This window comes from Chionomys nivalis, chromosome 10 (assembly GCF_950005125.1).
Source record: "Chionomys nivalis chromosome 10, mChiNiv1.1, whole genome shotgun sequence".
NCBI lineage: Eukaryota > Metazoa > Chordata > Mammalia > Rodentia > Cricetidae > Chionomys > Chionomys nivalis.
Window position 1 is genome coordinate 67,768,010 of NC_080095.1, and position 24,867 is coordinate 67,792,876.

Below are 24,867 nucleotides of genomic sequence, written 5' to 3' on the forward strand. Positions count from 1 at the left end.
AGACAAATGTAGATGTTTATAATCAAAGCACAGAGAAGGCTAAGGCAAGAGGAGTGGAAATTCAAAACCTTCCTGAGGCTACATAGAAAGTTCAAAGCCAACCTGAGCTACTTAGTAAGACTCTATCTCAAAACAAATAAAAATACTCCCCATCCTTGAAAAAAGGGAGAATCTATGATAACAGAAACTCTAAATTCCAATCCCAAAATTCTAGCTCCCCAAAGTTTTCATTCAAACTTGGTGGGGGCGGGGACATAAAAGGAGATGAGTAACATAAATAAACTAGAGTGAGGTAACAGTAACTACATCTTGGAAAAGCTGTGGAGTAGGAGAGAAAGTAACGCGGCAGCTGACCACGTATTACTCCAGGACAACACTCTTAGAAGCCTCAGGTTAGGGTCAGTTTCTCTCATTTCCCTACCATCAGAACCCCTCTCCTGTCACACTGAGCACGGATCTCAGGGAACAGCTTGGATGGTCTTTCACCACTCCATCCCACCCCTACCCTGTAAGCCCACCACAGCGCCTGACGTGTATCTGTTAGCTACTAGCACAGTTAAAGGCCTCCCTGAGGAAATAACAGTGTGGTGCAATCTGTGGCCCTCCCAGTCCTGCCAGAGCCAGAGCAGCAGTCAGGAGAGAAACAAGAGGGTCAGCAGGCCTCCTGCTCACGCCCACTACCACCACACACACACACACACACACACCTGCTTCACTCCTGCTTCCCTCACATCCTGCAGTGCCTCACATGACACACACCTAACAGCTGGCTCCTCTCGTCCCCGTCGAGTCATGTATAAAAATAAAACATCATCTGTGTTATTAGTCATTTCGTAGTCCATGTGAAAATGTCAGAGCCCTAACTCAAGGTGAGCAGCAGCAGCAGCAGCAGGCAGGGACCCTGCCACAGGCAGATGTTGGCTACTCGGAGCCATTTAAAGGACCTGCTTCCAAGCGGGGCTATTCTTTCCTGACTTCATTTCCTCCTTGAACACTGACTGGCATTTAGTAGACTAAATTTCAAATTTTCCTTTGATCATAATATCCTCTTAACAACATGAAACCATATTCCTTTTTTGTTTGTTTTATAATAGAGGAACAGTTTCTCCAAGCAGACTCCGTTTGCAATGATTTGATGCTCAAGACTTGTAAAAGTGGGACAAGTATTTTAAAGAACTAAATTCGCGAGCCCTGAGGGGTGAAGACTACAAAGACAAAACTGGAACTAATCAAGCTGATTTTATTAAAGGAATGAAAACAAAACATACTAAGCCCTTGGTCACATGCCTAAGAACAAGTGTGTCTGGGAGTCCCTGCCAGCATTCACACATACTCTCTACCCTGCCACACCCCGCCAGGGCAGTGCGGTCTTTCTTCTGAAACTTAATCTTCTGGAAAAGAAAAGAGACAAGTGATCCAACTAAAAAGCCTCTGCAGTTAAAGAAACAGCAAGGTGGCTCACTGGAATACTAGCGCAGGAAGCCCATCAGCACTGGCATCTAGTAATCTTTAAATCGTCTCTGCCAGGATAGTATTTCTAGGCTCTGTAGCAGTGGGGAACAAGTCTTCCTGTTTTTCCTACGTCTACTCTATACGTCATAGTTGGGTCCTTTAAAAAAAAAAAAAAAAGACTCAATTCATCCTGACACTTTTTTTTTTTAATTCCTCAAAGAAAATCTAAAAGAATAAAGCTTGCCATTACTTTCAACCAAAGAAAGTAAGGGAATTGAAAAAAATAGTAAGAAGAAAACCAATTGCTTAAAATCCATTAGAATATTTTAAATCAATGTCATTTTTAAATCATGAATGACTTGGGTGAGTCTCAGAATAGACATGTTCCTCAACCACAACCTCAAAACCCAGAAACAGCTACAAGGGCATTTTCTCACATCTGCTCCTCTCCTGAGTAGCCATGCTGCTACCTAGACTTCCCAGTTCCCCTCTGAGCTCTGCACTTCCTCGATCCACCCTGGCGTCTACTGGGCATTTGAAACTTAATGCAGGTAAGAGAAGCAACATTCATCTGCAATCTCGCCTCCGTTAGTCTTCTCCATCTAAGAAAGACCACGAGCAATCACACAGTTGCAAAACAACAACCCTAAAGAGAAATGAATTTCAAAATAGATGACCATGAAACCTTCCTGCTCAGTGAAGCACACCAGACACAAAAGGTAAAACATCCTATGGTTCCATTTGTATGAGGTATAGAGTTATAACATTCGGAAAAAAAGTAGATGACCGTGAGTGACCAGGAGCTGGAGAGCTATCGCTAATGAATACTGAGTTTCAGTCTGAGAACATAAAACCTGAGGCACACAGTGGTGATGGTTGTACAACAATGAAAATGTAGCTGGTGCCAATGAACTGTACATCTTAAAAGGTGAATGTACGTTACCTATATGTTACTATAGTAAAGCAATGTTATCAGATACCCACACCACCTTTTCCTTCAGCACGGTCACGCTACTGTCAGCACATCCTACCTTCAAGGTATTTGGGGAACCTAACAAATTACCATGTCCACAATCCAAGCTATCATCTTCAGCCTGGATTCAGACATAAACCACTAGCAAGTCTTCCTGTTTTTCCTACGTCTACTCTATATGTCATAGTTGGATCCTTTAAAAAAAAAAAAAAAAAGACAATAAATCAAGTCAAGACCCTAGTTAAAATACCACTTATCATTCTCTGGGGAAAACAAAAATTAAAATGCCCACTATGGAGTTCATTGTTCTGTAAGGGTTGCACCCATCTCTGCCTTTCTTCCAGTTCATTCTACTCATATGATATTCCTCCTGTTTCTCAAACAGTCCAAGGATGTGTGCTCTTCCTGAAGCTCAGTATCTCTACTCAAATTCTCTAGAGGTCTCGCCTCAGAAAAGCCCACTGCGAAGAGGCTCTCCTGAGCACTTGCTCCTCCTCACACTGCTTGACTATGTCTCCTAGCTCTCATTACTACCTGAAAAGTGTTCGCTTATAGTGCCTCTCCCATTGACTGGAAGATCCGTAGAGACAGAAACTTGGACTTTCTGCACAATGGATGCAGATTCCAGGGAAGTGCTTAGTGCATGGTTAAGTACCTGTCGTTTCTGGAATGAATGGATGAACACACTTAACTTTATCTGGAGATGCACTGCATTCTATTCTTCTGATATCTCATTTCAAGACATGGACTTTTTTTAAACATGAAGGAAAGAATGTTATTTGAAAAAGCAAGAGGAAACCTCCGTCATCTAAGTTCCCAACTTTTCAGTCAAAGTCAGACTATAGCAATAAGCAAACCATTCATAATGCAATCAGTCAGACTCATAGACACCTCTTCTATCATCATGTCTAAAACTACCTAAGTGAAACACTTCCTCCTTCCAGCACCAGGGAACTCCCCAGATTGTTTCTGCTCAGATTCCTCCTCTTCCCACAGCCCCTCACTTAGGAAATGAGGGGCATGGTCAAAGTTCACACTCCCAAAGACAGCCACCATACAGACTTCCCTACAGAGAGGCTTTTCAAAAATGTATTACTGGAGGTCTATAAAATCTAAATATTTAGTTGATATAATTGCTTAGATGCTTTTAGCTTTAATGCCTTACTAATGTCATCATTTAAACCACCTTTTATTTGGCAATGATATGGTAAAATAAGAACCATGCCCTCATTTCTGTGAAACTAAACAAGTTAATCTTCTGCATACATAAACACAGAGCTCAACAGATAAAAATCACCAATCAAAACAACTGTACGCCTATACAATGATAATTTTCATTTCTATTTCTTGACCCAGATACTCTCCAGCTGCAGAGAGTGTTTGAAATAGCCTATCAGAAAATTGATACAGGTATCTTATTCTCGATTAAGTAAGCTGCCTTTTAATCATTTTTAAAGAAAATGCGTATTTGAAGAACAGGATTAGATACAGTCATTTTTTTTTATATAAGCTGCCCAAAGAACCCAGAGGACAAGACTAGCACCTCGATCAGTTTCCATGGTGACTAGCAAAGAGCCCATCACACTGCAGACGACATTCCAGTACAAATTTGAGGCCAACGCTGTTGCAAGGCTTGGAGAAGTCTTATGCTGTCTGTTTTGTTGACAGGAAAAATCAAAACAGAGAGCAACCTATTCCCACGTAGGGAATCCAGACTGTCCTCTGAGACTACCTGAGGGCTTTCCTCCCTTAGTTCAAGAACGTCCCATTGCTTAGGAGCCACAGGCAGTAACCCAACTTGTCCCTTATTGCTCTTAGCAGCGCCCTGCTTGTCCTCTGTCCTGAGGTAACAGAATCTCCTTTCAGAGCTGCAGTGGAACGGGGTACACCCAAGGAGGTGCACTCCACTGCTCCCTGTGCAGACCGTGCCCCCGACCTCTAACCGACCATTTAAGACTTTACACAAGTACAAAAGAGACTTGGGAAGACACAGACTTTCTCAAGAAGCATCTTAAGAACCTAAAAGAACTATTTAAAACAGCAGTCCATATTATTTTTGTAAAACTGGTTGATGTGGTTAATTTGGCAAAGCCTATGAGAGAAGGAAGAGGAAGCTAAACATGGCGAGAGGTTCAAGCTCGTAATTGCTTCTGTATGATTGTGCCAACAATAAATAAAGGCTCTTTGCAACTGCCTCCCCTTCATCTAAGCGCTCTGACCCACTTCTGGACGGCAGTGTTGACCCTGATCTTTTCACACAGTGCATCTGACAAAAGTGAACCAGCACAGGGCTTGACCAGCAAGAAACAGACTGAACAAAATCTAGCATGTGAAATAGTCCACAGCCAAAAGTAAAGCTTCAATATGCCACAACCTGAAACAATACCATTCTGAATTCAGATTTATTTTCCTAGCCTTTATCAAAGCTTGTTTGATTTGTACTTAACCAATCCATTGTATTTTCTATACATTTAACATTTCATATACAAATTTTGAGAGTTTATTCTCAAATTCTAACTGAAAATTCTAACTGAAAACTTAAAATGCTGAAATAGAAAAGCTTCACGGAGCATAATTCTCCTAAGGCAAGAGTAATCACTGGAGACGTATGGGCACTGAGAAAGCCCTTGAACTAATTCAAACCTTTGGAAATATCCACCAAATACAATCTATTTTCAATCAGTTGGCAAGAGTTTGTTGGGTGTGTAGCAATGGCTCAGGCAGTAGTGGCAGCTCTTTTAAAAAGCAGCCCCTGACACCAGGGTCATTGTAACTAACAGCGGATAGACACATGAAGGGAAAGCGGAAGTGAGGCCAAGGGAAACCACTAGGAAGGCTTCCCAGCAGAAAAAAATGCCCAACAAGGGACCTGAGAGATAACAGGAGCTGACAAAGAAGGCAAGGAAGACATCTAGCCAGTGAAAGGAATAGTGTAAGCTAAGGACAGAGTGGAAGACTGGGGACAGTCAAGGGCAGAGTGGAAGACTGGGGACAGCCAAGGACAGAGTGGAAGACTGGGGACAGCCAAGGACAATGTAGAAGAGTGGGGACAGCCAAGGACAATGTAGAAGAGTGGGGTTGCCAACCCTAGAAACAGAGCTACACTTGGCAGAGACCTGGTTGCAATAAAAAACATTCATTTCTACACACAATGTGAGAAATCATTATCTAATTCAAAGTGAGGGAGATCAAAGGGACCAAAATAAAAGAGAGGGGTTCTTTTGTTTTGTTTGAGACATGAACCCATGTGAGCCAAGCTGGAGTCAAATCTTACACACAGATGAGGATGACCTTCAAATCCTGATCCACCTGCCTCTACCTTCCAAGGTGTATGAGTGATAGGTGTGTGTCACTGCACCTGGCAAAATGTTTAAAGTTTTACCTATATTCCCAAATTTCTCAAATTAAAAGGGCCAACTCTAGTGCCCACAGTGAGAATGGAGCAGGAGAGAAGAGACGACAGATAAGGACGCTGTAAAGGTTTCAGAGGTTCTGGTGCTCCTTCCGTCAGCTGGGATTTCTATATCCCTCCCCTTAAACCTGAGAAAGCACACGTCAATTCCAACTAGGTTGACTAACCAGGATAGGTTGCAGAAGGTCATATAGCTTCCACCTTACTGACTAGGACATCAACTTGAGAAACACTTAGTCACCAACAAAATGTTCCACTACCCTGAGGCTACCAATCTCTGGGCAAGACTAGGCATAGACAGTATCCACATTAATGTACTCTATCTACAACCCAAGCCCATTCAGCCTTCAGGTTACCAGAGCCAGGACCAAGCACATGAAGGAAGAATTCTAGATGACCACGTGGGTCTTCCCCATTGAAGCTGCAGCAGTGTGGTAACAGCCAATCCTGCTTGCTGGCCAAATCCCTATCCATAGAATCTCTGAGTGTACTAAAATGGCTGGAGTTCCACATCATTGACTCAAACAGGAGGTGACGAGGTGTAAGCTAATTACTAAACAAAATATGGATGGAGGGTTTTAGAGATCATGATGTTAGATCAATGTACATCATTGAAATGTGACCTATCTGTGGGAATGATGCTGAACCCATGTACATTGCTGACGCTTGTCCCATCTGTGGGAATGATGCTGGACCCTGTACATCGCTGACGCTTGTCCTATCTGTGGGAATGATGCTGGACCCTGTACATCGCTGACGCTTGTCCTATCTGTGGGAATGATGCTGAACCCATGTACATTGCTGACGCTTGTCCTATATGTGGGAATGATGCTGGATCCGTGTACCTCACTGAGAAGTTCAGAGGGTCTGGCTGCCTCCAAGTCCCATCTTGCCATCAATATGGTACCTGTTTTATTATGTGGGTTCTGGGATCTGAATTCAGGTCCAGCACATACTTGAAAGTCAAGCACTAGACTAACTGAGCTATCTCCCCAGCTCATATAAGTTTTGCTTTTCTTTTTTTTTAAATTTATTTATTCATTATGTATACAATTAACCAGAAGAGGATACCAGACTTCATTATAGATGGTTGTGGGTCACCATGTGATTGCTAGGAATTGAACTCAGGACCTTTGGAAGAGCAGGCAATGCTCTTAACCGCTGAGCCATCTCTCCAGCCCAGTTTCGCTTTTCTTGGAGTTGTTTTATGTCTGTTTTGGTTTTGTTTTGTAACTCAGTTGCAGTTCATGCGCACAGATTTTGCAGACAAAGATGCAGTGTCAATGTAGAAAGGTCAGTGGGGTGCAAACACCCGGAACTGACACAGCCTGCACAGAGCACACTGCACTGTGTCTTGAAGAAGGAAACAGGGAAGACAGAGGCTGCAGTGCACAGGGTAATGAGGGCTAGTGAGTCAGTCCCTCACCCCACACATACATTCCATGTGTGTAAGTAGACCTAAGGGAAAACTTAGTAAAGACGACTGAAGATGACCGGCGGGCATTCACAAGTCAAAAATCCTGGAAGAGTAAAGAGATGACGCATCAGGAACAAAAGCAGAAGGACTGGGACTGGATCTCTGAGGCAGAAAGGGAAGGATGCACCGAAGACTGAGGATGGGGTTAATAGTGTGAGCAAGAGCATGAGGAGGTTATCAAGAAAAGGCCACCTTTCAGTGAAAGAGGAACCAAGGGCAAGTGCTGGAAAAGAAGCAACTAGAATGGGATGGGAGGTGTGTGAGCATGAAAGACAGGAAGAGCATTGGTGGCCACCAAGAGAAGCAGGTCCTGGGCAAGGCAGAAAAGGCGCGGTGGGACACACCTGCAGCTACCACACCCTGAGGCTAAGGCGGAGAATCACAGAGTGAAAGGCTGTTTAAAGAAAGCAGGGGAGGGATAGACTGGAGACAGTCAGAATCAAGGAGACAATGGTATACAGCGGAAACAACAGTCTACTAAACAGTCACTCTGGCTGTAAACTGACTAAAGTGACAAAGGCAAGATCTTTGCAGTTGTGTGAGCACCATGTTGAGCATGGAGCGTGGGAGACTCAGGCCCTCAAAATAGGACTAAGCCTGTGCATTAAAGGACATGGAAAAGTGACTCAGAAATGCACTGTGTATGAATGCATTATAGTTGTGACAAATATCAAATATTCACAGGAAAAAATTATGATTAATATTTCTATTTTATCCTAAAAGAATGTCAGTTTTTGTAAATAATTGTGAATTTCAATGCACTTGTCAATATAAAATATTTCTTACCAAGAATTACCTTTGAATTTAAGAACAGAAAGCAAAAAGTAATGATTTTGCAACTGCTCCGCTAGGATTTGGTTTCTTGACCCGGCTTCTGCTCTACCTTTACGGTAATTATACATTAACCATAAACAGTGCATCTTTCCTCCCAAACAGCTTACCATATAACTGAGACAAAATGTTTTAATTAAGAAATACTTGTTATAACAAAAAAATTAAGCATAGGGCAACAAACCAGAATGTGGGCCTTTTATGATACTGATGCCTAAAAAAAGACAAAGTGACCCTCATGAGCTTTGAGTGATCACATCAGGACTTCCCATGTGAACTCCTGAGAAACATCCTTTTACTCCAAATTCACACCATTGCCAGGCGGTGGTGGCGCACGCCTTTAATCCCAGCACTCGGGAGGCAGAGGCAGGTGGATCTCTGTGAGTTCAAAGCCAGCCTGGTCTAGAAGAGCTAGTTCCAGGACAGGAACCAAAAGCCACGGAGAAACCCTGTCTCGAAAAATCAAAAAAAAAAAAAAAAAAAATCCACACCATAACTGCACTGCCAATGACGATGTGAGGCCGGCACCTGCAGTCCTGGACCAGCACTGTTAGCATTTCCTGCATGCGGGTCATCACACGAGCATGGTGGACAAGGATCAGAGCCAGAAACAAGCCCAGCTCTGTACAACAAGAAGCTAGAAAGGCAACTACGTAATGCAGAAAATACTGTTGCAAGGAGAGATGCGTGTATTCAACTTTCCCAAACCCAAAACCTTCATCATTTGGGGGGTTCAAAGGGTTTGCTTGTTTTGAGAAGGAATCTCATGTGCCCAGGCAAGCCTGAAGTGGAACTTGCTAGGTGCTGAGTTCCTGATCCTCCTGCCTCTACTTCCCAAGTGCTAGCTAGAATTACAGGCATGCGGACCGGACAATACCCAGCCAAACCTGACCTGAGCGAAATGGCCTAGTCCGTCCTAATATGAACACTGAACCTCAAAGGTTTAGAGTAATATTAGTCACACCGAAAGGATATTGGTGGAAAAAGTAGAACGTCTGGAGAGAATGCATGTGAAGGCATTATGTAATCACAGGATGAGACAAATACTTCTGAGATAAACATCAATGGAAAAAACACAAACCCTTTGAAGATAATACTGCTGCCTTTTCCATTTTTAAATCCAATTAAAAATCTACTTAATGAGTCATTCTAAAAACGAAATGTAAAAACTTAAAATTAAGTTTTGCTAAAATAGTCAAGTAAAATATACATTGACTTTTACTTTGAAATACTGTTTACAAAAAGTGTTAATCTAACGGTTAATGCTAAAAATTTGTTTGCAACTTACTATAGGATAGACACGGTGCTAAGTATTTTATATGCATCTCATTTAAATTTTAATTATTTCATTTGTTTGTGTGAAGTTGGATGCTGCACAGAACTTATCCAACACTTGAATCTGCGTATATTTTGTATAGGAGAAGCACACACTCTTTACTCTTTCCATGGTCATTGCTCACCGACCAAAAGCCAGCGCTTAGGAGACAGAAGCAGTAAAAACAGAAATTCAAGGTAATCTCTGGCTACACAGGAAATTCAAACCCAGTCTGGAGGACACAGTGAATTCAAATCTAGCCTGGGCTATGAGACCCTGTCTCAAGAAAGAGAAACAAAAAGCTCACCATCTGCCATCACTAGACCTTAGACACTAAGGATTAAAGCAGGGGAAAGACCAGAATCACTATTTACAAACCAGCAGAGATGAGTGAACCACCTCCAAAACACAGGAGGTGCGGGAGCTATGCCATCCCCAGAGGACAAAGACTGAGTGTGCTCTGAGCTGGAAATGCTTAGTACGCAGCAAAGCGGTCCTCTGCAGCAAATGGCTAAGCATGCAGGTCTAGTGCCCGGGAGTGGCCTGTAGACTAGTAACCCATTAGCATCCAAGGAGCAGGAGTCATGAGAAGAGTTAAAAATGATTGAGAATGAGAAGGACAACTAGATAACAGAGCGACAAACAGCTCAGGAGGAAAAGGGTTTATTTCAGTCCGTAGTTCAAAGGTGTAGTCCATCATGGCAGGGAAACCAAGACCTCAGGAGCTTACAGCTGCTGGACACACTGCACAAACATAAGCAATGCGCCATGAATGCTGGTACCCAGTTTTCTCCTTTCTATACAGTCCAGGCCCAAGCCCAGGGAATGGTGTGGTCGTTTGAAAGAAAATGACCCCAAAGAGAGCAGCACTATTAGGAAGTGTGGTCTTGTTGAAGGAAGTGTGTCACTGTGGGGACGGCTTTGAGGTCGCTTTTTCTCAAGATTCCCTCAGGATGACAGTCAACTTCCTGCTGCCTGTAAGATGGAGCCCCTCAGTCCCAGCCCCACGTCTGCCTGCACGCTGCCATGCTCCCCTTCATGATCACAATGGCCTGAACCTCTAAAACTGTAAACGAGCCACCCTCAATACACTTTGTAAGAGTTGCTGTGGTCATGGTGCCTCTTCACAACAGTAAACCCTAATTAGACAAATGGCATCACCCCCTTCCCACCTCAACTGAGCTAATCAACATAATCCTCACAGGCATGTCCATGGGCCAAATCATCCCTCGGAGCTGTGCCCAGAGCCTTGTCAGGTGGTTCCAGACCCTGCCAACTTGAAAATAACACTAAGCATCACAGCCACAAGTTATCACCAACGTTCCTATCCCATCATGTCTAAAGGAAAGAAAAAATGCTTTGTACTTACACACTGCAATCTAACTAGATGCTCAATTCATACCCAAGCCATAAGCACTGCACTAGCTGCTGCTGGAGGTAGCCAAGACTAGAGACAACCAACTGGGGACTTGAGTGAGGCTGTTCATTTGGTTGCTTGGTTGGTTGATTGATTTGTTGTTTGGTTGCTTGGTTGGTTGAGATTGCATTCCAGTATATTGCCAAGGCAGGCCTCAAATGCCTAGTGCATATAAACCTCCTGACCCAGCATCTCTAATAGCTAAAACTACAGGCACATGACACATCACAGGCTTGATTTAAGATGAGGTTCGCTATACTGCAGACTATAACAGTTTTTTTTATTTTTAAGATTATTTTTAATTATGTATATAATGTGTACACAGTATGGATACAGGTGCCCTTGGAGGCCAGAGGCATCAGAGTCCTCTGGAACTGGAGTCACAAATGACTGTGAGCCACACTGCAAAAGCAGCACTCACTCTTAACCACTGGGCCATCTTCCAAGCCCTACAATCCAGTTCTTGATGCTGAGAATCAAAGCAAAATAGGAGCGCTAGGTTAAAAGCCCAAGATCTAGGTTGTCATTCAAACTTAGTTCTGCACTCGGGAGGCAGAGGCAGGCGGATCTCTGTGAGTTCGAGACCAGCCTGGTCTACAAGAGCTAGTTCCAGGACAGGCTCTAAAACCACAGAGAAACCCTGTCTTGAAAAACCAAAAAAAAAAAAAAATCTTAGTTCTGCTAATTTCTACCCTGGTGACTTGTACAAGCGAACTAACTTTACTGTCTGTCTACAATGGGGATCGTAGTAGTGGCTGTTAAATATAATAATAAAGAGAATAAAGCAGCAGCAGTCAGTCCAGGAAAGGAGCTGGCACATAATTCACTTCAGAGAATGTGGTTTATTAAGAGATCTGGAACCGAGAGACCATGACGGGGCCCCAAAGTGGGGAGGAGAGCATTAGACCAAAACTGGTATAATGTGTGAGAGACGCCAACCACGACGAGGGGCTTCAGCAGAAGGACTGGCTCATCTCTAACGCTGGGAAGGGGCTTCGTTAAGAGTGAGGATAAGAGAGTGGCAGACAAATAGACAGACAGACAGACACACACACACACACCATGAGAGAGGAGCCAGAGGAGCCTCTTCAGAGACCCAACTGGGAGTCTGAGAAAATCCTAGAGCAATCCCAAGAACAAAGGAAATACCAGACTTTTACAGCTCTGGGAAGGGGAGGGGGAGCTTTACTTCATGTGGTTTAGTTCGACACAGCATTTGTAACAAAGAGCACGGAAGAACAAGGTGCTGCCTAGAACCGTCCATTAGGGACAACTGTCAATGCTCTGTCCCAGGGAGGGAAGCAGGGAGGTGTGGCCTCTGAAGACTGGCCACTCTCCTAAGGGGCAGGCTCCAGTTCTAACAAAACCTGGTCCTACTCCATCGCTATGAGGAGGAAATGAGCTAAGAACCAAGTCATGGGAATCCTTCTATATAAAGTGCTAACTAACTATGCTAATATAGTTAAGTGCTCAGCAAGCATTAGTTATGTTGTTATTATAAAAAATACTAGAATAGCACATGGATGCAACAATAATAAAAACAAACTATGCCACTGAATTCACAAGGAAAGACACTTACTTGGAGAAAATTCAGAGAACACTTTACTGAGCCGCCCTCAGAGAATGACTAACTGATAAACTATCCTGGAGAGCCCTTACAAGCATCACACAGATGCACATGAAGACGGTCGCTGGGTTTTGTAAGCACTCAAGTCCCCCACCCAGCCACACTCTAGCACAGGATATAATAACCAGGATAGTCATACAGGTAGCCTGGAAAAGAGGACACAGAAAGCTGAGGAAAACTGTACAGGACATTCCTGGAGAAATGTAGAGCACTATAAAACCAGAGAACGCCTGCTTGAAGAGCAGCAAAGGCTTCTGGGTATAAATCTGAGCAGGGCAGCTATACGAGTGACCTGGCAGAGGATACTGAAGACTTGGAGCACAGGCAGGAAGGGGAGGTCGCACCATGGTGTGACAGCCTGTGAGCTCTCTAATGGCCAAGACTGTGTCTTCCCCATGTCTACAGCATCCAGACACAGAATCCAAGACGGAGCAAGCACTCAGTAACTACAGTATCCAGACACAGAATCCAAGGCAGAGCAGGCACTCAGTAACTACAGCATCCAGACACAGAATCGGAGGCAGAGCAGGCACTCAGTAACTACAGCGTCCAGACACAGAATCCGAGGCAGAGCAAGCACTCAGTAACTACAGTATCCAGACACAGAATCCAAGGCAGAGCAGGCACTCAGTAACTACAGCATCCAGACACAGAATCCGAGGCAGAGCAGGCACTCAGTAACTACAGCGTCCAGACACAGAATCCGAGGCAGAGCAGGCACTCAGTAACTACAGCATCCAGACACAGAATCCGAGGCAGAGCAGGCACTCAGTAACTACAGCGTCCAGACACAGAATCCAAAGCAGAGCAGGCACTCAGTAACTACAGCGTCCAGACACAGAATCCGAGGCAGATCAGGTACTCAGTAACTGAGGTGTAAATGGATGCAGGAGCCAAAGAAGCAGCATGAGCTGTCATTAAAGTGAGGACAGTGGAAACAGATACATGGTGGAAAAATAGAGACAAGGCTACGTGCTGGCTGAGAAAATGTGGCTGGAAAGGGTGCGATCAATGAAGGCTCCAAAACAGAGCAACACAGCGTGGTCTTCAGTACTCTTTCCACGAGAATCAAACACAACTGCATTCAGAAAAATGCTCCACCAGGGGAAGCTGATTTTGTCTGAAATAAAAGCTACTCATTGTGAGTAGATTTCCTAGTTATTTGCCCTTGGATCTAATTCATCATTGAAGATATTTGTCTTCCTTTAATCTTTGCTGGTATAAAACTTTAAGATTACACATGTTTCTATTATTACAAAACAATATAGAATCTTTGTTTTACAAAATAAAATCTTATTAAAGGTCTTAATTATCACTTTCTCATTCACAAAAGAAATTATTATAAAAACAATGTCAACTATAAGCCATCAAAAAAGCATAGTTAGAGCTGGGAACATACATAGCTCAATGGCAGAGCACTGGCTAGCACACAATAGACCTGGGTTCAATTTCTACCACCACAAAAAAAACAGATAGCTAAGATAGATACATATGTATAGATACACAAAGGTAGATAAAGATATAAATATTGCATAGATATTAGTATGTATAATACACGTCTATCAACGTAGTCTTGGCAGGCTACAAGCTTCTACAGTGTGGATTTAGTTTTCTTTATGTTCCCAGAGGCTGGGAGTCAATTTTCCAGGTACTTTGTATATTTGCTGAAATAAAATGAACTGTCTTAGAAAGCTCACGGCACTTATCAACAGCTTCTGATGGTTTTTATGTTTCCTTCTCTCAGACTCAGCAACCTTTCCCAATGTGCATTAAAATTATACTGTAGGAGCTGGAGAGATGGCTACGTAGTTAAGAGCACCCGGCTGCTCTTCCAGAGGACCTGGGTTCAATTCCCAGCACCCACATGACACCTCACAATTGATATGTCCAGTCCCAGGGGACCCTACACCCTCTTATGGCCTTCATGGGCACTAACCACATGCATGTGATGCAGAGACATAAATGCTGGCAAAACACCCATACACATAAAAATAATAAATATTTTTAAAGACCTTAAAAATTATACTGTAAAAGAATAAAAGTTACAATAAAAGTAGTTTAGAAAAATCAAGAAATATGATCGTCAATCTGCCTTGTCAGTAATATTATTAGGCAAATGTTAGAGATGGAGGGCCAGGGAATGATTTCCAGTGTTGTGACACACAAACACATATGCGCACAAATCACACACACACACACACACTGTTTAAGCATATCACTAGTCTAACATGGTAGTGCAAATCTATAATATCAGCACTTAAAAAAGTCTGGCAGGGAAATTGTGAGTTCAAAGGCCAGCCTGGGCTACAAAATAAGTTCCAGGTCAGCCTGTACTACATGGTAAGATTTATCTCCCATTGGAAGATAGGTAGGTGGATAGACAGGTAGATAGATAGATAGATAGATAGATAGATAGATAGATAGATAGATAGATAGATAGATAGATAGACAGACGGATAGATAGATAATAAGCTCATTGGCGGCTCTTATGTCAATATGGCTACCTAGACATTCATGCTGACTTTTCTTTTCTTCCAAACTCCACTGAAATGATATGGGGGTACGTCATTTAAGACCAAGCTGTCCTTACCCTGCAGAAAGGGACCATTAGCAGATAAGATGTTTTTAAAGAAAACTCTAGATATCTAGATCCATGGTCTCAGACTCTGACACTAAATCTTCTGGATAGAGGTTAAGACAGACTGCATGACCCTCTGCTGCATCTAGGATTTCTGAAGGTCTAAAGTAAGGCTGAACTTTTGCGTGCTCAAACATTTCCCAGGGGTACTGATTCTGCTGGTCAGGGGGCACTATGGAAACAACTATCCTGCTATTTTAAATAAACAGAGACCTAAAAGAGGAGGAAAAAAAAAAAAGGAAAGAAGCCACATTTTTCTTAATTAATTCTAATCAGACTCAGAGTCAAGAAAATGCTACAAATGACCTCCTCCTTTTTTGGGGGGAAACAGTAAGTTGAAAGTAAGGAACAGTCTAGAAAATTCGAGAAAGCAATCTCCAAACTTAAAATTTTTATTAGGGCTAAATAACTATAATTGAATAGAGGAGAGTGAAAGGAGTCTAAGGACTCTTGGGAAACAGGATGGTGAAAAGCCAGAGCAGAGAAAATGAACGTGTCCGGGGTCAGCAGCTCTCGGATGGCTTTCCACAATGAGGACAAACATCAACAAAGAGAAGTCTCTCTGAACGGAAAACACTCAAGGCCAATTTCCAAGTATGCACCACCTTTTAAAGCCAACAACCTGACAAATATTTGTGACAACTTTAAACTTTAAAAGCCATAAGGAAAGCCTTAAAAGCTCTGAGGGTAAACAACACATGCTATTACAGAGTCATGTGACTCTGGAAAACACTAGGCGCTTTCATTAGAGTGTCAGAAGAAAATAGAATGCCGCTTTCAAAGTTCAAAAGTAATTTTGAGCCTTAAATTCTACATCTTCGCTAAATTATCAAATACAAAGGAAGAATAAAGATACCTTCAGAAATTAAAGAACCGGGAGAACTGACTTCCTGTATGCACTCCTCTATCGCTTCTTTCCTGAGGACCACCAGTGGGCATCACAGAGGGACAGCTACGGTGTGGGCAGAAGGACACACTGCCTCCAGCTCCTTTCGGGTCCTCCCCATATGACATCTGACTCACGCCCTCTTATTCTCTAGGATTAAGCTGAATCTACCAGAAAATCTCAAGTATCCTTCCGATATCAAGAACTTTAATTAAGACACCAATTCCCTTTTGCCATTGAAGGTAAAGCTTCATGAAGTAAGGAGGAAGCACTTTTAGCCATTAAGCTGTCCACCAAACCATAGAAGAACTCAAGGATGCATCCGGAAAAACGGAAGGGAGGGAGGGAGGGGAAAGGTGGGGACAGAGGGAGAGAGGGAGGGAGGAAGGGAAGGAAAGGTGAGAAGGGAGGGAGGGGACGGAGGGAGAGAGGGAGGGAGGAAGGGAAGGAAAGGTAAGAAGGGAGGGAGGGGACAGAGGGAGAGAGGGAGGGAGGAAGGGAAGGAAAGGTGAGAAGGGAGGAAGGGAGGGGACGGACGGAGAGAGGGAGGGAGGAAAGGAGGGGAGGAAGAGGGAGGAAGGAAAGAAAAGAAAAGGAAAGAGAGGAGAGAGAGAGAGAGAGAGAGAGAGAAACGAAAAGATAAGATGAGATGCAAGAAAGTACAAAGGAAGAGAGCTGTAAAGAAATGGGTTTTTAATTTGACTGGACAGTAGAATTTCCTTGAGGCAGGAGCACAACTTTAAAGAAACAGTGTGGTATTTTTTCTCTACTAGTCCAGTTAGGGCGCTTGGTTCTACAGTGAATGAAGATTATACAAGCAAGCAGAGTGAATGGGTAATAACTCACATTTTCAGAAGTCAGGGCCGAAATCTTGAGACATGAACATGCCTGTCTCTGCATTCTAGCAAATTCTGGATCCCTATCTCAGCAGGACACTTATAACACATGCCATTTTCCACATGTGCTGCATGGTGAGAGAAAGTGAGTACAGCCACAGCTACAAACATGAATATTTTACCTGTGTTATATATAAATTTATACTTTATATATTCATATATTTATATATGTATATAAAATATAAATATGAAATACTCTAGGATATTTTAAAAATAGTAAGTTAGAAATAAGAAACTATATGAAACATGTATTTCATATATATAAAAGAAATTAAAAGATTATGAAATAGGGATGTATTATTAAATAATAACTTGTAGGATTGTATAATATGTTCAGTATTCATTTTCACTTTTACTTTTAATATCTAGAAAACAGATAATACTTAACATAAATCAGAGTATTTAAAAAGGTATATTCCTATAAACTATAGCTAAAATAAAAGATGAACCATGTTTCCTGGAGAACATGTAGATAACTTACTTAGTATGTAAGAATCCAATATAAGACCGCCATTGTAGGGCCAGAAAAATGGTTCAGCCAGCAAAATTACTTGCCACACATGCCTCACAGCCTGAGTTTGATCCCAGAAACCACATAAAACACCAAAATGGTGGGGTGTGTCTATAACCCCAGAACTCCCACTGCAAGATGGAAGGCAGAAACAAGAAAATCCCCCAGAGTTGCAAGCCAGGTAGCTTGAAGCATGCAGCAGCATAGCACACATGCAAAAAGGAGGCCCTACCTCAAACACGAGGTGGAAGGGATCCAAGTCCCATCGTATTCATGTGCCTGCACACACATACACACACATACATGCACATACACAGTAATAGTAAACACAACTTTAAAATTAAAAGGAAAAAAGGATGCCATTGAACAGCCTCGGCAAGTGGCTCAGTGGTAGAGTACCAGGACAAGAATGTACAAGGCCCTAGGCTCAATCCCCCAGCCCCAGAAAAAAAAAAAAAATCCCATCATACTCTGATTGTAATAATTGAAAAAGGGGCACCAACTTAAACATTTTAAAAAATCATATGGAAACCTATCACTATGGAAGCTTCCTAAAATATATACATATAAAAAAGGAATTAAATTGAGTTACCATATAATGGGGGAGGCAATACCCCAGCTAGGCATCTTATGCCACCTGCAGTTCCAGGAATGAGTAACATCTTGTTGAGTAGTTAGCCAAGATGTCCCACAGGTACAAATAACACACATACCTACAAACATCACAGGCTACTGTCAAGGCTACTGGTTACTCTCCATTACTTGTGGAGGAGGATCTGGGAGGAGCTGGGGGAAGTGAAAGAATATGATCGAAATTAATTTTTAAAAATTTTTAATAAAAAAAAATCCCAATGCCATTGTAGTGGGCTAGGGAGGTCAGTGGTAGAGCACCAGCCTAGAGCATTCAACCCCACAGCTCCAGGGAAAAATAAATCCCATTGTCCTTTAATTGGAGTAAGTGGGGAAAGGGGAAGCCAACTTAAAGAGTCACTCAAAAGAAAAGTGTTCAACCATGAAAGCAGCAGCCACAGAATGGGGTGCAGGACTGAAGAGATAGTTTAGGGGCTAAGAGAAAGTGTTGCTTCTGCAGAGCACCTAAGTTCTGTTCCCAGAGCCACATGGCAGCTCACAACTGCACACAACTCCAGTTCCAGGGATCTGGCCTCTGCAGGCTTCTGCATATGCGAGGTGACATGAATTCGTGCAAACACACATGTACATAAAATATAAATCTTAAAAAAGAATGAAGGCTATCACAAAACTATGCGGGCACATGTGGGTTTAATTTGCATATGATGAGATGAAAAGATGAATAAATACATAAGAACTATTTTCCAATCAATCCTATGGAATAAAAGGGAGACCTGACAATCCTCATTCTTACATTATACACATAATGTATTCAAATTCTGCTCCAAAGGACTAACACTGTTTTTAAAGTATCTTTTAACTTTTTTACTGAGTTAAATAAATTGACACTTATTTCTGCCTGAACCAGGCAGGCATGGGAGCACATGTCTGTACTCTTAGGACCTTCGAAGGTGAAGCAAAAAGACTCTGAGCTAGCTTGAGCTACAAAGTTAAAGTTCTAGACATGCCTGGGATTCATACTATGGACCTAGCCTCAAAAAAAAAAGTTGAACCCAGAATATTCCTACCATATATATGAACTGGAGCAGTAAATTTTTATTTTAAAAAATGGCCTCGGCGTGAGAACATGAAAGCTCATCATGGATACATGGCCAACATTTAACTGCAACACCAGTATTAATAAATGAAGCAGTACTAATGGCAGCAGTGTTAGTCCCTTAAAACGTGCAGCTGACCAAACCTAGACTACACACACTTCATCACCACCTTAAAGACACTGCAATGCATTAATATTCCTATGATGAATACCTACCGAGTCGTTCGCTGCCAGAGCAAGAGCAAGGTTCACTGAAAGAAACAGAGAGAACTCAGTTTAGTAACTTTCCTTTTATGGAAATCAACATTTCCCTCACTTGTAGAAGAACAAAGATGAGGAGAGAATAACAAAGACGAAAGAACAAAAATAATAATAATTTTTCAACTACCAATAGATGCCCGTCCCATACTAAACATTTTAAATAGCTCACTTACAGCCTCTTATAATTTTGTTCAAATATTTCACTTAGTTCTTCTTAAAATGATGTTAATTATTTTTAAAATAAATGCTGTTATCAGTACTTGAGTGCCTAACTCACACATTCACAAGTATACAGGAAGCTGGGACACAGCACAGCAGGAAGTGAGGAATAAATGGTATGGGGTAAACTGTGGTAGCTAAAATGCCTATGCCAGGGATTCTACAAAGGGGAGGAAAGCAGTATCCCCAAAAGCACAGTTAGCCAGCTCTGCAGCCGGGCTACAGCTGAGCAGAGGGTCTAAAGTCCTGGATCCGTGAGGCTGATGGATGAATAGGTCCTCACACTGTCCATTTCCCACAATGTGAATCCCATCTCCTTGCTGTCAACTCTATAAGGAAAGTAGCTGGAAGCATAAACTACCAAGCAGATCTGAATCTGAACCCGGCTCCACCAGCTCCTATCACCGTATAAACGTGATTGCTATTTTATGTCAGTCAGTTTCCTCCGTTATAACATAAAGGGACCTCCTCCTTTTACAACCGTTGTGAGGCTTAAAAAAATACTGTATATGAAGTACTTCATCTAGGGCAAGGTACTTACAAATCCACTTTTCTATGGTACGGGATAATTCTGAATTAGAAATACATTACAGGCTAAACATCATCTAACTTAAGCAGAAATCTTTTTAGGGGAACTCCTCAGACTGCTGAGAGTGAGAGCACAGAGCTGGTCACTGGAACCTTCACAACAGATAGTATTTACTTGTCAGGATAGCTCAATAGCGCTGAGGAAAAGAAACGTCTTCTAATGGGCAGGGCTGCAAGGCGTTTCTCACATTACTGTTCCTTACACTCTCTTTAGAACTAAAGGATTCCGATGGGAAATAACTTGAGTGTTAATTCTATTTTGGAACTCATAATCTTCAATGCTAAAATATCATCTTCGTGACAAATCTACAATCACCAAAAAGGGTGACGAGAAAGCCTCTCCATCACTACTATATTAATAGAGGAGATGAAGGGTAAGGGGCTGGGAACAGAACTCGTCACTCAAGCCAGAGGACCTGAGAGTAACCACAGGCCTGGGAAGAACAAGGGAAGAGATCCCAAGAGCTCCATGGCCAGTCAGCCACTGAAGAGAGCTGGAGAGCCATAAAGAAACTCACTATTACCCTATGCCCTCCACCCACATGCCCCTGAACACAGGGACATACACAATATAAACACCTGCACACACACCAAAACACTAGGTGATGTATAAAGAACCAAAACAACGCTAAACCTTGTCAAGTATTTCCAAAGATTATTAGCTTCTGGTGACTTTATAAATGATACAAATGATGCCATTAAATAAGTCACAATAACAAATATTGCAAATTCTCATTGCAAATATACAACTATATGTACACTGATAGACCGGAAAAGAACAAAGATAATTCAGTACACGATTACAAGATGTTTTAAAAGTAGCAGCAACTAATTACTGAGCGCTTCCATGAAAAGACACTGGGCTAAGTGATTCGTTTAATTGGCATATCATCCTATGAAAACGAATATCTCCACCTCCCAGTTAAGGGCACAGAAAACCTGCAGACAACCTACTTTTTGCTCAACTGGGTAGACAATCTGGTAACCTGTTTAGTTCAGCTCCCACCATTATCAAATCCTAATACAGGGAACCACAAATCAGAAACATCATAAATATTATGCTTGAGAAGTGATCGTTGACAGTGTCTTTGGCAGTTGGCACAACTTCTTAAGAGGGGACTAACGGCCTTACAGTACCTGCTGTGGTAGATTTTCCAACTCCACCCTTTCCAGAGGCCACCACAATAACTTGTCTAACACCTTCTATGGGCTTCTGCTTAGGAAGTCCTCGGGACATGATTTGTGTTCTTCTTTGTTTCAAGGCCTCACTCTCAGCGCCTAATAACTTAAAAAAAAAAAAAGATTTAAATCAACCATCCTTATTACTGCATAACTACTCTGTAAAACTGAAGATGATCCAGAGCTTGAGCTTAGCACGGTTTTCTTTTCTAATTCTGTTCATTGCCACTAACTTATCCTATAGGGGCTATTTATCGACTGCTAATCTTAACTGCAAACATAAATTGTTGAAGCTAAAATTTGTCTGCCAGAGTAAGTGAGGATGTTAAAAACCCTCCGCGTATTCACTATTCACTGAAAAACCCAAGCCAGGAGGACAATGTGCACGCCATACATCCATGCTCAGGAGAGTTCGGGAACCACGAGCCCCAGACACCCGGGGACCGCTAGCGGGAGCTCGCAGGCGTCAGCCTTCAGGCTCGTACCAGTCCCTCGCGCGCTCAGCACACACCTGACGCCCACAACCCAAGGCTCGGAGCCCCAGGGGCGGGACAGCGGCCCCGCAACCACCCCGGAGTGACGCCCCTCCAAAGAGCAATAAACGCCGACAGGACCCCATGGCGAGCAACTCGTCGCCGGGACAGGGAGAAAGCACTTTGCGCCGGGCGCGGGGTGATGACGTCACGTGGCAACCCGTGGCTTCTCCTGCCTGGAAACGAGCCTGATTGGTGCTTCTTCAGCTCAGGAACCAACCTCGTATGTTTTCATTCTGATTGTCACCAACTACAAACGTTTATGCGCCTTTAACCGATTATTCCCGAAGCCTTTTCACATGTAGCATTTCATTTTATTCTTCCATAGCAGACAAGGGGACTTTAAATTTTTTTTTGTTTTGAAACTCGGGGGGTGGCTTTATCCTGGGAACGAACCTAAGGCCTCATTCACATTAGGCAAGCGCACTACCAAGGAGCTACATCGCCAGTCCTCCTCTTGTGATTAATTTAAAAATTGAGACGTAGAAAGTTTAAGAAGATTTATCCCATCTTGGCAGAAATCGGAAATGCTGGGACTTGAAGATTACGTTTTTCTTACTGTATAATACTGTATATGTCAACCGCACCACAGCTAAAGATTTTTACATCGCATAGCACTGTACGTGATCGCTCAACACTGCTACAGTTAAGATTTTTTACATAACAGAGAGAGAGAGTGTGTGTGTGACATACAGTAATACTCTGAGCTAAGCTATTCCAAGTGAATTAAAGACCCCAACATAAATTTAGTTACCATGAACCTGATGAAAGAGAAAGTGGGAAGTGGCCTTGAACGCATTGGCACAGGAGACTACTTCCTGAAGAATATAAGACCAGTAACCCAGACACCAAGATCAACGATTACTAAATGGGACCTTATGAAACTGAGATGCTTCTGTAAGTCAAAGATACTATCAATAGGACAAAATGACAGCCCACAAAATGGGAAAAGATCTTTACCAACCCTACATCCAATGGAGGGCTGATCTCCAAAATATATAAAGAACTCAAGAAACTAGACATCATAAAAAACAAAATTCCAATTTTAAAATGGGGTACTGTTGGTGTATTTTTCTTTGGCTGCCAGCTCACAAAAAAAATGACACAGAGATTTATTATTAATTATGAAAGCTCAGCCTATAACTTAGGCTTCTCCCAATAGCTCTTATAACTTAGCCCATATCTCTTAAATCTATGTTCTTTTGTGTGAGTCTGTTATATTCACTCTGTGGTAACCATCTTGCTAGCAACTCCCCTTTCTTCCTCCCAGAGCTCTCTGTCCCCAGAAATCCTGCTTAACCTCTTCCTGCCTAGCTAATGGCCACTCACCTCTTTATTAGACCAGTCACAGTGACACATCTTCACACAGTGCAAAGGAACATTCTACAACAGGGTACAGACTTAAACAGAGAATTCTCAACAGAAGAATCTCAAATGACAGAAAAACACTTAGAGAAATGCTCATCATCTTTAGCCATCAGGGAAATGCAAATCAAAATGACCCTGAGATTCCATCTTACACCAGTCAGAATGGCTAAGCTCAAATTACACAAATAAAAGCTTATGCTGAAGAGGATGTGGAGCAAGGAGAACTCTCCTCCATTGCTGGTGAGAAAACTTGTACAGTCGCTTTGAAAACCAATATCTAGATCTCCCAGAAAATCAGCAATCGATCTACCTCAAGACCCAGCACTACCACTCTTGGGCATATATGCAAAGAATGTTCAATCATATGACAAAGACACTTGCTCTATTATGTTCATAGCAGCATTATTCGTAACATCCAGAACCTGGAAATAACCTAGATGTCCCTCAACTGAAGAATGGATAAAGAAAATGTGGTACATTTACACAATGGAATATTACACAATGAAGTATTGACATCAGAAAATGTCAAGGCAAATGAATGGAACTAGGAAAAAAATATCCTGAATGAGATAATCCAGACCCAGAAAGACAATTACTGATATGTACTTACTCCTAAGTGGATATTAGCTTCAAAGTAAAGGATAACTACAATCCACAAAAGATTGTTCCACCAGAGGAGCTAGGTAACAAGGAGAGCCCAAGAGAGAATGCATGGATCTCCCTGGAAAGGGGAAACAGAAGAGATCTCTTGGGCGGACTGAGGATGAGTGGAGATGGGAACTTGAGGGATTGAGTTAGGGGTGTAGGCAGAGGGGGAGAGTACTAAAAGGAAAGGGTGGGGCATTTCAGGGTCAGGTAGAAGCCTGACGCAAGGGAAACTCAAACAAATCTACAAGGATGTACCCAGAGAAATCTATAAAGATGTCCCTAGCAATAGTGGAGATGTAGTCTATATTGACCATCTCCAGTAACTGATTGGTGAGTAGCCCAATTGTCATCAGAGAGCCTTCATCCAGTAACTGATGGAAACAGATGCAGAGACCCTCAGCCAAATATTAGCCCAAATTCAAGAAATCCTGCTGAAGAGGGGGATGAAAATTATAGGAGCAAGAGGGGTCAAGGACATCACAAGAAACCCCACAGAAACAGCAAACCTGACTCATTGGAATTCACAGACTCTGAACCAACAACCAGAGATCCTGGATGTGACCAACCTAGGCCCCTCTACATATATGTGGCAGTTGTGTAGCTTGGTCTACCTGTGAGGCTCCTGACAATGGGAGCAGGGGCTGTCCCTAATATTCTGACCGGCTCTTGGGAACCTATTTCTCAGACAGGATAGCTATGCCCAGTCTTAATACATGGGAGGTGTTTAGTCTCACCACAACTTGATATGCCATGCTTTGTTGATACCCATGAGAGGCCTGCCCCTTTCTGAACAAAATCAGAGGAGGAATGGGTTGGGGAACACACACAGGAGAGGTACGGGGAAGGAATGGGAAGAGAGGAGGGAGGGGAACCTGCAGTCAGATGTAAAATAATTATATAAATAAATAAATAGGAAGCTATAAACTGTCACTATAATTCATTCACTAAA

At 42.5% G+C, this 24,867-nt stretch overlaps 1 protein-coding gene across 3 annotated transcripts in view; it reads right to left on the reverse strand.

Moving 5' to 3' along the window:
• Nubpl (NUBP iron-sulfur cluster assembly factor, mitochondrial) overlaps positions 1–22,001 on the reverse strand; it is a 162,645-nt gene extending 140,644 nt beyond the window's left edge. Inside the window, exons 1-3 of one of the 3 annotated variants that reach the window (XM_057782905.1) lie at positions 21,881–22,001; positions 21,328–21,468; positions 19,339–19,373 (exon numbers count right to left, since the gene is read on the reverse strand). In XM_057782905.1, the coding sequence (XP_057638888.1) occupies positions 19,339–19,373; positions 21,328–21,427 (135 nt within the window). In that variant the 5' untranslated portion in view covers positions 21,428–21,468; positions 21,881–22,001. Of the gene's footprint in view, positions 1–18,148; positions 18,213–19,338; positions 19,374–21,327; positions 21,476–21,880 lie in introns of those variants that run through there. The other 2 variants (XM_057782903.1, XM_057782904.1) reach the window with 2 other exon arrangements.
• Between the last annotated feature and the right edge of the window lie 2,866 nt (positions 22,002–24,867).